At 37.9% G+C, this 14,498-nt stretch overlaps 1 protein-coding gene across 1 annotated transcript in view; it reads left to right on the top strand.

Moving 5' to 3' along the window:
- The window catches only part of LOC107041215 (dynein heavy chain 2, axonemal), an 81,436-nt gene that overhangs the window by 31,636 nt on the left and 35,302 nt on the right, over positions 1–14,498 (top strand). The window contains exons 26-32 of the mRNA XM_015261656.1: positions 893–1,030; positions 1,317–1,487; positions 2,218–2,509; positions 3,294–3,795; positions 4,846–5,031; positions 5,108–5,494; positions 9,416–9,636. Coding sequence (XP_015117142.1) covers positions 893–1,030; positions 1,317–1,487; positions 2,218–2,509; positions 3,294–3,795; positions 4,846–5,031; positions 5,108–5,494; positions 9,416–9,636 — 1,897 coding nt within the window. The remainder of the gene's footprint in view (positions 1–892; positions 1,031–1,316; positions 1,488–2,217; positions 2,510–3,293; positions 3,796–4,845; positions 5,032–5,107; positions 5,495–9,415; positions 9,637–14,498) is intronic.

The following is a 14,498-nucleotide window of genomic DNA, read 5'->3' as shown; positions in this document are numbered from 1 at the left end:
CCTCGCTCCTTATCTGGAAAGAACTCGGGAAATTTTTTGTCCATTTGCGGGTATGTCACTGATTTCTAAGGACCTCTCACTGATTTTTAGAAATCTTCAAGTCGATTTCGGCTATTGGCCAGTTTTCAATGAATATCTCGGAATTTAAGGGAGATGGCAACATTTTTATCATAACCTTTTTAACAGCGCTCAATTCGTTCTACAAAAAAGGTTATAGTGAAAATTTCGCTATCTCCCTTAAATTCGGAAATATTTCTGGACAACTGAACTGAAGACTAAATTGACTTGAACTGTTTGACCACTTCGCTGCTGAATTTTTAGTGATACTGGGCAATGATCAGGAATAACTCGCCTGAAAAAATACGCTTCATTTTGAGACTCATGATCTCAAATTGAGACTTTGCGAAATCTTAAATCGAGACTTCCCAAAATCTCCAATTGAGACTTTCAGAACTTCTCTTGAAGAGAAATTTCAAGTCGAGTTCCGAAAGTCAACTTCAAACATCTAAAAGTATCAAGTTGAGTCCAAGAAAGTCTCAAATTAAGACCTTCGAAAATCTCAAAAGGCTAAACTTGAGTTTTTAAAATAGTAAATTAAGACTTTCGAGACTCAACTTAAGGATTGCAGCCTTCAAATTAAGACTTTAACAAATCTTACTTTCCGACCTTTGAATTCTTAACATAAAGTATTATTTTTGAGTGCTGACCATCAGTGATTTCTACGCAGAAAAAAAAGAATGTTATTTTCCAGGGACTGTTCACAGACTTTCAGAAAGCCAAATGTCAGTGATAACAATCCCTGATAATCAGAGTCTTGAAAATGAGTGATATATCCCAGACAATCAGTGACATATCCCTGAAAATCAACTCTTTGTTCCCTTCGAATATGTAGATATTCGCGCTATACACATTGGCACAGCAGCAACTCAGTCAACAGCACCACTATGATTTTGGTCTCCGTGGAATAGTAACACTGACACGTTACGCAGGTAAAAAGAGACGCCAGCACGCCAATTTACTGGACGAAGAGGTAATATTTTGCTTACGCATTGTAATCGATATTGCTCGATTTTTATTCGTTAAATCCGTATACGGAAAAAAAATAATTGAAAAATATTTTGTTTCATTCAACGCGCGCTACACACAGACGTACAGACGCGCTACACTAAACGTAAATAACGTTTTGTTAGATGTTTTGCTAGATTTTTTATGTCTGGTGGCTTTTTTTCATTCATTTCAATTTCAGCTTCAAAAAGTGATATTTTACGGTCAAAATAACAATGTAAATTGTTCATAATATTTTTTATATTATTTAGGTTATCATTCTCGCCATGAAAGATATGAACGCAGCCAAGCTGACGGCAGATGACGTTCCCTTATTTACGGGCATCACGTCGGACCTTTTTCCTACTACAACAGTGCCGACAATAGACTACAGCAATATGCTGGAATATATCACTAAAGAAGCGATCGCGTCCAACTTGCAGGTGCATTCAATCATTTCTTCTCTTAACCTTCGATCACTCGCGCTCGGCCGCAACCGTCATCCGTCGCGCGGTTAGCGCAGCGCCGCTGGGTTAAACCGGGCGCGCTGTTGCCGCGTTGGCGCTTACCGCTACGCGCGCATTTCAAGGGAGACAGTGAATGTAGCAACACTGTCGCTCGAGCGGTCGGCAGGGACTCACTCGCACGGAGCAGCGCGACTCGGCGACGCTTTTCTGTCCGTTCGACATTTCTTTTTTTTTAGCTAAACGAATTCCACGAGAAAAAAACGGACAACGCCAACGCTTAATAAAAGGATTGAAGTGGCCGAACGAACGATAAACAATTAATTTTTTTATACCAATTGTTATGAATGCATGAGAAATCTCACTGAAATAGTCTGCGACTTAAACTCATAGTAGTCTCCCTCTCAACGTTGATTAAATAATCGGCAAAAAATCGCAAATTCGGACACAAAAAATTGGAAACTTACATTTGAGGAATCACAAGGCTTTCTCGGAAGTAACATGTCTTCAAAAATGTATCAGGATGATTCTAGGGGTCATAAATGGTCGACAAATCATCGAAATTCCTCATTCGATTTGAATCGTCGCAATGAAAATAAAAAGAACATTATCTTGATTTCAATTCATTTTATTATCGGATGGGTCTTCTCGAAATGTGATATGTGTAGAGTGATATCTACTCCAAACGTGATGCTTAATTTTTGCTCAGCCCATTCCAAACCTACTGACGAAGGTGATTGAGTTGTATGAAACACAAAACTCGAGACATTCGACAATGATTGTTGGGGAATCAAATACCGGGAAATCGGTAACATGGAAAACTTTGCGGAACACCATGACAGCGATGAAGAAAGATGGGAGGGCTGGCTTCAAAGCGGTTGACGTATATCCGATCAACCCCAAAGCACTGAATCTGGGGGAATTGTACGGTGAATATAATCTCAAAACTGGTGAATGGTTCGACGGAGTCATATCCGCTATTATGCGAAAAACTTGTTCTGGTGAGAGACAGCCATTGTTCAATTCATGATATTTTTAATTAAAATAACGGTATGTCCTTTTAAATTACGATTGGAGAGACACTTCATTGTGCACTGTTGGAAAGAAATTGAAATTTCACGGACATTTGACTAATAGTTTTCAGAAAAGTGGCGCTGAATTCGATTTGCAGTAAAAAACGTACGATTTAATCCGAATAAAAATAGAAATATTCAGTATTAAATTACGCAAAAATTTCAAATAATTGAACATTTAAAAAAATATCTACTTAAATTTTCCGGATTGTTATTAATTTTCATGGAATAATTCAACTGATATTTGCAGTTTCCATTGCTTGTACACTTTTAGCTTGAGCTTGTAGACTTTTAGAAAAAAAAATTGCAGGGACATTTGACTAGTAATTTTCAAGATTGTGAAAATGAATTCGATCGGAGAGAAAAAACGATGTTATTGAAACTTCCATATAATTCCAAATTTTTTAGCAGCAGAAAGACAAGAATTTCCCAAATTACTCCAATTTTTTAAATCAAAATATCAATATTCAGTACCAAATTACGCAAAATATTCAAATAAGTGAAGATTCAAGAAAATATTTACCTGAATTTTTCTGATTTCTATTATTTTTCATGGAATAATTGAACTGAAATTTACAGTTTCCATTGCTTTTCTAATGAAATTTTGAAGTTTTAGTCACAAAATTGCTTGAAATATCATTAAAACTATAATACGACAAAAATTTCGAACAAAAATCTTCAACAGTGTATCCAATTTCAACACATCCGACAGATGAAAGCCCGGATGAAAAGTGGATACTCTTTGACGGTCCAATTGACGCTGTTTGGATCGAAAACATGAATAGTGTAATGGATGACAATAAAATCCTGACACTAATCAACAACGAACGCATTACGATGCCCCAGCAAGTTTCACTGCTATTCGAGGTCCAGAATTTGGCAGTGGCTTCACCTGCTACTGTTTCTCGAGCAGGAATGGTTTACAATGACTACAAGGATTTGGGATGGCAACCGCTCGTCAATTCGTGGCTACAAACTTATAAAAATGCACCGGAGTTTGTTGAGGAAATGGAAAAATTATTTCACCACTTCGTGGATGAAATTCTCGTTTTTAAACGAACTAAATGCTCTGAAACTATTGCTGTTCCCGAGCTCAATTCGGTTGAAAGTCTCTGCAAGCTTCTGAAAATCCTGGCAACTCCCGAAAATGGGGTAGAACTCACATCGAACAGGGATGAGTTTAACCTCATGTGCAAAATATGGTTTCTCTTTTGGTAAGTTTTAACGTTTTTACCGAGGGGCTATTCACAGGCGAATTGGGTGACACCGCGATTACAAAATGTAATCGATTACCCAGGATTACGGGCCTGATTACACTGATTACCATTGCTTATGTGATAACCGTGATTACCAAGAGCACAGAATGTGATTACATGATTACAAATGATATCGTCGATTAAATTCTGTGATTACCAAACATCTGTAATCATTGAAATCACAAAAAATGGCCTCTTATTAAATATGAATTGATGGAATAATTAATTATTAGAACCTGCAAAAGAAATGAGAAAGGAGGGGCGGGCATGAGAACAGAGGAATGCAGTCTCCATCACTCCATCTAAAAATTTGCGCATTTATAAGTGCTATCAGCAAAATAAATTTACTGAATATCTACCATTGATGGAGAATGAAACTTACCAGCAGACGATTCAGAGATAATTCAGTCGTTGGTTCTCCAGAATAAGAAGAAATTTAAACTCTGTTGAATCAATTTCCTACGGACAAATGCTCTGTGCAAAACGCATTGGCTATGCAAGGTTCTGAACCATAAACATCTGGGATTCCAAGAAAATTTGACCCAGGGATCTCTGGGACTTACCGTTGGTAGGAATGACGCGCTCGAAAATTCAAAAACAAAATTCACGCTCTCACTAGGAGCATCTACGAAAGATTCCACTGATTACAAATGATTACAGTGATTACAAATGATTACCACTTGATTACCAAAACTTGATTACAAATATGGTATTCATGTGATTACAATGATTACATTGACTTCACTGGGATTACAATTGATTACATCAGCGAGTGACACCACGATTACGCCTGCGAATAGCCCCTCGCATTTTGCTCTTGAAAATCTTCAAGCCCCGAGTTTCTTGATGCACCTAAAGAAGGATTTCTCGAAATACTTCTCCCAAGAAAATAATTCCTCGGGAAAAGTAATTTTTTCCTCAGTGTACAAAGCACTTAGAGCCACCCATTTTTACTCAAGATTTTTTTCTCTTTGATATCCATTCTATTCTAATATGTACATGTCACAGCGCGATCTGGTCACTCTGTGGATCCGTTGACGAAGTGGGAAGACAGAGAATAGATAACTACATAAGGGAAATGGAGGGAGCTTTTCCCCTCAAGGATACTGTATACGAGTATTATGTCGACGTCAGACAACGCGGTTTCGTCTCATGGGAAGAAAAATTGCCTCTCGCCTGGCGCTATCAATCCGAGTATGGGGAGAATTTACAGATAAAGTTGAGCGAATTCCCACTTCACAGAAACATCGAGTTCTGTTTTATTTTCCAGAATGCCTTTTTTCAAGATTACTGTTCCAACAGTGGATACTGTCAGATATGAATATCTAGTGAAAAATCTATTGGAAAAAGATTACCCGGTTCTGCTCATTGGCCCTGTCGGGGCGGGAAAAACATCGATAGCACAATCGGTGCTGGAGTCATTCGATAGAACTAAATACTGCTGTCTTACCGTCAATATGTCCAGCCAAACGTCTTCAAATCACGTGCAAGAAGCCATCGAGAGCCGATTGGAGAAACGCACGAGGCAAACTTATATTCCGACAGCTGGAAAAACTATGATAGCGTTCATGGATGATTTCAACATGCCAATGAAGGATACGTATGGCTCGCAAGCTCCGTTAGAACTCATTCGGCAATTCATCGATTATCAATTTTGGTAAAAGGGCAATTCCACGAGAAAGTTTTAGTCGCGCGGAAAAAAAATACGAGAATGTTTTGATATAAATTGAGAAGAAAATTACGGTGCCGTACACAGAGACAAAAGTTGGGGGAAAAAAGCCTCTGGGACGTGGCAATAGACGAATGAGACAATTGACTCAGTCAGGAGAAAATTATCTGTGTCAAATCACGAAAATTGTCACAGATGACATTTTCACTCAAATTTCAGGACATGTCGTCAGTGGAAAGTAGCTTATTCCATTGGTCTTCTTATAATTTGATGAGAACATCAGTGGAAACTTTAATTTCGGGAGAATTATTTAATAAAACTTGAGAATGTTCTAGAAAAATCATTTTTAGGGGAAGCTTATATTCATATTGAGTGTTCAGTTTGAAACTTAAATGCTTTGTGGAACTTGCGGAAGTCGGCTTGATTGATGATTTTTTTGTGATTCTCCGCTGTCGACAAATCATCAGACCATGTCAGATTCAAGATGACTAGGTTCACTAGACGCTCGCGCGCCTTAAGACGTGGAAATAGGCGAATGAGGTAATTGAATAGTTGGGAAAAAATTGCCGAACAAATCGAGGAATCGTGGAACGACATTCAGTTCTAGGGCCTTTTGAGTCTATTAGAGCCGCGGGGCAAAGAAAAGTTAGAAACCGAACAATTACCCGGAAATTTTTGATAAAAATTATCCTACCGTTCTATAAAAGTCTATCGTGAGTCGTAGTTTCCTCATTTCTATCCCGAAATTTAGTGAAAATTAATATATGATGATCAAATTTTATTCTACGTTAGAGAAATTTTATCCTGACGCATAATAAATTTTACCCTTCCAGTCCAATATTTTTTATGTTGATAACAACGAATATTCTACAGCAGTTGGTAAATTTTACACTACCGTGTCTTTCGGGCAAATGAAAATTGGCTAAAATTAATTTAATGAATTCACTAAAATTCACTAAATTTAATTTATTTGAATTTCCAATCTCATATGAATATTCAGTGCCACATTCCATTGAATTTCCAGTGAAATCTGAAATTTCATGATTTTTTCTCCCCTAAATCTCCCCTAAACTCAGTGTCCCTGTCCTGAAAATTCAAGAATACATTTACCAGAATTTTCTGGTCTTCTATTCATTTTCAGGAAAAAAAGCATCTGAAATTTACAGTTCTCTATGATTTTTTCACGAAATTCTGAATTTTCCTTGACGAAATTCCTTGAAATTTAAGTGGTAATTAAATTCGATAAAAATTTCCAAAAAACGGACCCGAAATTTCAGACAAAAATTTCTAACAGTATCGGTTAAATAATGGTTTTTAAACATTTTTATTTATAACAAAGAAAACGGTAACTGGATTGCGAAAAAATTACAATTCCGAATCTCATAGTTTTCGGGTAAATATTTGTAGATTTACAAAATCCTTCAATTGAAAATTCACCTCTTAGGGGTAGAACTTCTCCGAAAAGACTCTGATTTGATCGAAAAATACGAAGATCCCCGATAGCTTAATTGAAAGAGTAGCAGACCGGCATTCTCGGGATGCGGGTTCGATTCCCCCTTAGCTTTATTATCTTTGAATTTTTCTCTGAATTCATTTCCTTTGAAATTCGTTGAGCACTCGCTGAGGGTGAGAGCGTAACAATGCACGAGGTATTCATCGTCTGTGCAACTTGTCGCGAGGGTTCTGCACAATAGAGGTCCTCGCCCATCGAGTTAATCAATTATAATCTCTAGTAAATTCACTGAAATAATTGTCAGTGGTAAAATCCCGAGATCCTTATGATTGCCAGAATTTTTCTGAGTATCAAATTGTTGACTTCATTTAATTTTGGGATTAAAAACGCATTTCACATTTTTATGAAAAAAATCAATGAAAACACACATGAAAAATTGAACAGAAAGCCGAGTGAATTTGCTAGAAAATTCTATTGGAATTCTATGGGAATTCTATGAGGTTTCTACAGAATTTCGAACTCGGGTCGTCAACTCGGGCTTGAATGTTCGGGATATGAATGTTTTTTTGGGCTCAAATGAAAANTCGAGAAATGGCGTGCAGAAGTCTTTAAAGATGACAAATCTCTCTAAAGATGATGTCTGTTTTCAATTGAAAAGCGCAATTGTGACAACATTTTCCAGTGGGTTCTAGGAGTCTCCCCTGGTTCAACACCATCTTTAGAGGTCCTAGCACGCCATTTCTCGACCCGCTCTTTCATTTGAGCCCAAAGAAACCCAGATTTGAAGGCCAGAGTTTGTAGCAGAGATGTCAGACAAGATATCAATGTTTTCACCACCCTTCACACCCATCTACAACGCCCAGCTTCTAGCGTTTTCATATTCTGATTAAATACCAAATTCTACAATGCAAAAAAATAACGCGGGCTAATACCCATCCACCGTGATTATCAAATCTCGTATGCTATGGAATTCCCTGAATCCTCAGAAGTACGGTTGAAAGGCGGAGAACTCAAAAAAAATGCGAAAATCAATGCAGAATGAATGGAAGAAAAGCCACGTTTACTGACACGGCTTCACATTGAAACTGCGCTCAACTGTTAACATATTTCTGCCCGATCGATACGAACGCTATGTAAGGGTGGGGGCCGTGATAATTTCGAGGTGAACAAATTAACAATCACTGGAACATTTCCAGATTCGGACACTAATTAGGCAAGGGCAGACCGCTGGGACACTCAAAAATCGCAGCTACGATTCAAAATTTGCGTCTGAATTATTCGTCTCAAATCACGAAAATTTTTACAAGTGGAGTTTTTACTCAAATGTGAGGAAATGTCGTCAGTGGAAAGTAGTTTATTCCATTGGCCAGTGGAAACTTTAATTTCGGGAGAATTATTTAATAAAAATTGAGAATGTTCTAGAAAAATAATTTTTACTGGAACATTATTTTGATATTGAGTGTTTAGTTTGAAATTTAAATATTTTGTGGAACTCGCGGAAGTCGGCTTGATTCATTTTTTTAAATGTGAATTTCCGCTGTCGAACAATCGTAGAGCATGCCAGACTCAAGATGACTAATCTGACGGAGCGCTCCCGCGCGCCTCTAGGGCGGGGAAATAGACGAAGGAAACGAAATTTCATGTGATAAGTGCAAAATTTGCGTCTGAATTAGCCGTGTCAAATAACGAAAATTGTCACGTATGACATTTTCACTCAAATTTAAATATCGAAATATCGTCGGTGGAGAATAGTTTATTCCATTGGTCTTGTTATAATTTAATGAGAAAGTCAGTGGAAACTTTAATTTCGGAAGAACTATTTCATAAAAATTGAGAATATTCCAGAAAAATAATTTTTAATGGAAGTTTATTTTGATATTGAGTGTTCAGTTTGAAATTTAAATGTTTTGTGGAATTTGCGGAAGTCGGCTTGATTCACAATTTTTGTTGTAAGTCTCCGCTATCGACATATCATCAAATCATGTCAGATTCAAGATGACTGGGCTCACGGAGCGCCCGCACGCCTTAGGACGTGGAAATAGACTTTTGAAACATTTGCGATATATTAGAGATTTTTATGATATATTCGACACTGAATTTTCCATAAGAATTCCCCATTATAATCTTTTCAAGTTGTTTCCACTCCACATTTCTCCTGTTTCATTTAAAAAAATGAAACAAAAAACCTTAGAAAATTCGAATTAAAGAATTTCTCTAAAAAATATCTCAATTCAAAAAATTGTATACAAAAGCCAAATCCTATTGATTTTTTCTGCAGAATATTTTCCATTGAACATTACCATTGACAAAAATATGCAGATAAGCTTCAGAATTTCAGAATAGGATTGACCAAAAACTAATAGAAAATTCACTAGAAATCCAATAGAATTTTCTAGCAAATTCGCCAGCTCTTTGTATGGAATTTTTTCGAATGTAGATTCATTTGAATTCAACAGGTACGATCGTCAAAAACAAACTCGAAAGTACATCCACAAGACACAATTGATGGCCGCAATGGGTCCCCCGGGTGGTGGACGTAACACAATTACTGACCGCCTTCTCACGAAATTCAACATCATCAACGTCACATTCCCCATTGAAAAGCAGATTCTGAGGATTTACGGAACCCTGCTGAATCAACAACTGTTTGACTTTCATCCTGAGGTGAAAGGAATCGGTGAGAATCAATCATCCCTAGTAGAAATTCCGCCTGAATCTGCGAGATTGAACGTTGCGGTAAGATTCGCACTGCAAGCGCGCGGTAGTCTGTGTACGGAGAAGAGCAGTTTGAGAAAAATCACAGAACAATTTAAGTAATCGCGGAGCGAACTCGAGTTTCAGTACTTGAGTGAATTAGACTAATAGTGAATTAGTCTGTGTTGGTTCACGAAAATTTACTAAACGTGAGGGTACAGACTCTACACGAAAATAATCCCATCCCATCGAGTTGATCAATTATAATATCTAGCAAACTCCCTGAAATTATTATGAGTGGGAGGGTAACCAGACCCATAGATAGACGTTTAAGGATAATTTGAGGTCCGTCAAGAGATCAAAATTGATGAAACACCTAAATACCCCAACGATGAGTTCTACCGAGGGGCTATTCACAGGCGTAATAGTGGTATCACTCGCTGATGTAATCAATTGTAATCCCAGTGAAATCAATGTAATCATTGTAAGCACATGATTACCATATTTGTAATCAAGTTTTGGTAATCAAGTGGTAATCACTTGTAATCACTATAATCATTTGTAATCAGTGTAATCTTTCGCAGTTGCTCCTAGTGAGATCGTGAATTTTGTTTTTGAATTTTCGAGCGCGTCATTCCTACCAACGGTAAGCCTCAGAGATCCCTGGATCAATTTTTCTGGGAATCCCAGATGTTTATGGTTCAGAACCTTGCATAGCCAATGCGTTTTGCACAGAGCATTTGTAGCTGTGTGAACTTGGAGTCGAAGTTTGATAAATCGATTGTCTTTCTTACAGTATCGATTGTACTCAGTGAGTCTTCCTACACCCTATACAAGATAAATTAAATTATTTTTTTTTTGCGATTTCGTTTTTCGCGATTATCTCGGAAACTATGAGAGATAGAGCCTTAAACCCTATTCCATTCGATTCCTTAGAAAATTTGGATTCCCTGTAGGCAGATAGACGGCTCAGAATTGCGTTTTTCCACGTCCTACACCCCATACCAGATAAATTAAATGATTTCTTTTTGGCGATTTCGTTTTTCGCGATTATCTCGGAAACTATGAGAGATAGAGCCTTAAAACCTATTCCATGCGATTCCTGAGGAAATTTGGGTTCCATATAGGCAGATGGACGGCTCAGAACTGCGTTTTTCCACTTCCTACACCCCATACTAGATAAATTAAATTAATTTTTTTTGGCGATTTCGTTTTTCGCGATTATCTCGGAAACTATGAGAGATAGAGCTTTAAAACCAATTTTGGGCTCCCTCTAAGAACGTGGATGGCTCAGAATTGCGTTTTTCCACGTCCTACACCCTGTACAAGATAAATTAAATTATTTCTATTTGGCGATTTCGTTTTTCGCGATTATCTCGGAAACTATGAGAGATAGAGCCTTAAAACCTATTCCATTCGATTCCTGAGGAAATTTGGGTTCCGTATAGGCAGATGGACGGCTCAGAATTGCGTTTTTGCACTTACGACACCCTATACCTGATAAATTAATTAATCTTTTTTGGCGACTTCGTTTTTCGCGATTATTTCGGAAACTATGAGAGATAGAGCCTTAAAACCTATTCCATTCGATTCCTGAGGAAATTTGGGTTCCGTATAGGCAGATGGACGGCTCAGAATTGCGTTTTTGCACTTACGACACCCTATACCTGATAAATTAATTAATCTTTTTTGGCGACTTCGTTTTTCGCGATTATTTCGGAAACTATGAGAGATAGAGCCTTAAAACCTATTCCATTCGATTCCTGAGGAAATTTGGGTTCCGTATAGGCAGATGGACGGCTCAGAATTGCGTTTTTGCACTTACGACACCCTATACCTGATAAATTAATTAATCTTTTTTGGCGACTTCGTTTTTCGCGATTATTTCGGAAACTATGAGAGATAGAGCCTTAAAACCTATTCCATTCGATTCCTGAGGAAATTTGGGTTCCGTATAGGCAGATGGACGGCTCAGAATTGCGTTTTTGCACTTACGACACCCTATACCTGATAAATTAATTAATCTTTTTTGGCGACTTCGTTTTTCGCGATTATTTCGGAAACTATGAGAGATAGAGCCTTAAAACCTATTCCATTCGATTCCTGAGGAAATTTGGGTTCCGTATAGGCAGATGGACGGCTCAGAATTGCGTTTTTGCACTTACGACACCCTATACCTGATAAATTAATTAATCTTTTTTGGCGACTTCGTTTTTCGCGATTATTTCGGAAACTATGAGAGATAGAGCCTTAAAACCTATTCCATTCGATTCCTGAGGAAATTTGGGTTCCGTATAGGCAGATGGACGGCTCAGAATTGCGTTTTTGCACTTACGACACCCTATACCTGATAAATTAATTAATCTTTTTTGGCGACTTCGTTTTTCGCGATTATTTCGGAAACTATGAGAGATAGAGCCTTAAAACCTATTCCATTCGATTCCTGAGGAAATTTGGGTTCCGTATAGGCAGATGGACGGCTCAGAATTGCGTTTTTGCACTTACGACACCCTATACCTGATAAATTAATTAATCTTTTTTGGCGACTTCGTTTTTCGCGATTATTTCGGAAACTATGAGAGATAGAGCCTTAAAACCTATTCCATTCGATTCCTGAGGAAATTTGGGTTCCGTATAGGCAGATGGACGGCTCAGAATTGCGTTTTTGCACTTACGACACCCTATACCTGATAAATTAATTAATCTTTTTTGGCGACTTCGTTTTTCGCGATTATTTCGGAAACTATGAGAGATAGAGCCTTAAAACCTATTCCATTCGATTCCTGAGGAAATTTGGGTTCCGTATAGGCAGATGGACGGCTCAGAATTGCGTTTTTGCACTTACGACACCCTATACCTGATAAATTAATTAATCTTTTTTGGCGACTTCGTTTTTCGCGATTATTTCGGAAACTATGAGAGATAGAGCCTTAAAACCTATTCCATTCGATTCCTGAGGAAATTTGGGTTCCGTATAGGCAGATGGACGGCTCAGAATTGCGTTTTTGCACTTACGACACCCTATACCTGATAAATTAATTAATCTTTTTTGGCGACTTCGTTTTTCGCGATTATTTCGGAAACTATGAGAGATAGAGCCTTAAAACCTATTCCATTCGATTCCTGAGGAAATTTGGGTTCCGTATAGGCAGATGGACGGCTCAGAATTGCGTTTTTGCACTTACGACACCCTATACCTGATAAATTAATTAATCTTTTTTGGCGACTTCGTTTTTCGCGATTATTTCGGAAACTATGAGAGATAGAGCCTTAAAACCTATTCCATTCGATTCCTGAGGAAATTTGGGTTCCGTATAGGCAGATGGACGGCTCAGAATTGCGTTTTTGCACTTACGACACCCTATACCTGATAAATTAATTAATCTTTTTTGGCGACTTCGTTTTTCGCGATTATTTCGGAAACTATGAGAGATAGAGCCTTAAAACCTATTCCATTCGATTCCTGAGGAAATTTGGGTTCCGTATAGGCAGATGGACGGCTCAGAATTGCGTTTTTGCACTTACGACACCCTATACCTGATAAATTAATTAATCTTTTTTGGCGACTTCGTTTTTCGCGATTATTTCGGAAACTATGAGAGATAGAGCCTTAAAACCTATTCCATTCGATTCCTGAGGAAATTTGGGTTCCGTATAGGCAGATGGACGGCTCAGAATTGCGTTTTTGCACTTACGACACCCTATACCTGATAAATTAATTAATCTTTTTTGGCGACTTCGTTTTTCGCGATTATTTCGGAAACTATGAGAGATAGAGCCTTAAAACCTATTCCATTCGATTCCTGAGGAAATTTGGGTTCCGTATAGGCAGATGGACGGCTCAGAATTGCGTTTTTGCACTTACGACACCCTATACCTGATAAATTAATTAATCTTTTTTGGCGACTTCGTTTTTCGCGATTATTTCGGAAACTATGAGAGATAGAGCCTTAAAACCTATTCCATTCGATTCCTGAGGAAATTTGGGTTCCGTATAGGCAGATGGACGGCTCAGAATTGCGTTTTTGCACTTACGACACCCTATACCTGATAAATTAATTAATCTTTTTTGGCGACTTCGTTTTTCGCGATTATTTCGGAAACTATGAGAGATAGAGCCTTAAAACCTATTCCATTCGATTCCTGAGGAAATTTGGGTTCCGTATAGGCAGATGGACGGCTCAGAATTGCGTTTTTGCACTTACGACACCCTATACCTGATAAATTAATTAATCTTTTTTGGCGACTTCGTTTTTCGCGATTATTTCGGAAACTATGAGAGATAGAGCCTTAAAACCTATTCCATTCGATTCCTGAGGAAATTTGGGTTCCGTATAGGCAGATGGACGGCTCAGAATTGCGTTTTTGCACTTACGACACCCTATACCTGATAAATTAATTAATCTTTTTTGGCGACTTCGTTTTTCGCGATTATTTCGGAAACTATGAGAGATAGAGCCTTAAAACCTATTCCATTCGATTCCTGAGGAAATTTGGGTTCCGTATAGGCAGATGGACGGCTCAGAATTGCGTTTTTGCACTTACGACACCCTATACCTGATAAATTAATTAATCTTTTTTGGCGACTTCGTTTTTCGCGATTATTTCGGAAACTATGAGAGATAGAGCCTTAAAACCTATTCCATTCGATTCCTGAGGAAATTTGGGTTCCGTATAGGCAGATGGACGGCTCAGAATTGCGTTTTTGCACTTACGACACCCTATACCTGATAAATTAATTAATCTTTTTTGGCGACTTCGTTTTTCGCGATTATTTCGGAAACTATGAGAGATAGAGCCTTAAAACCTATTCCATTCGATTCCTGAGGAAATTTGGGTTCCGTA

This window comes from Diachasma alloeum, unplaced genomic scaffold (assembly GCF_001412515.2).
Source record: "Diachasma alloeum isolate Michigan unplaced genomic scaffold, Dall2.0 Dall_scaffold_00359, whole genome shotgun sequence".
NCBI lineage: Eukaryota > Metazoa > Arthropoda > Insecta > Hymenoptera > Braconidae > Diachasma > Diachasma alloeum.
Note: the sequence above shows the minus strand (reverse complement) of the source record. Positions and strands in the feature narration are given on the sequence as shown.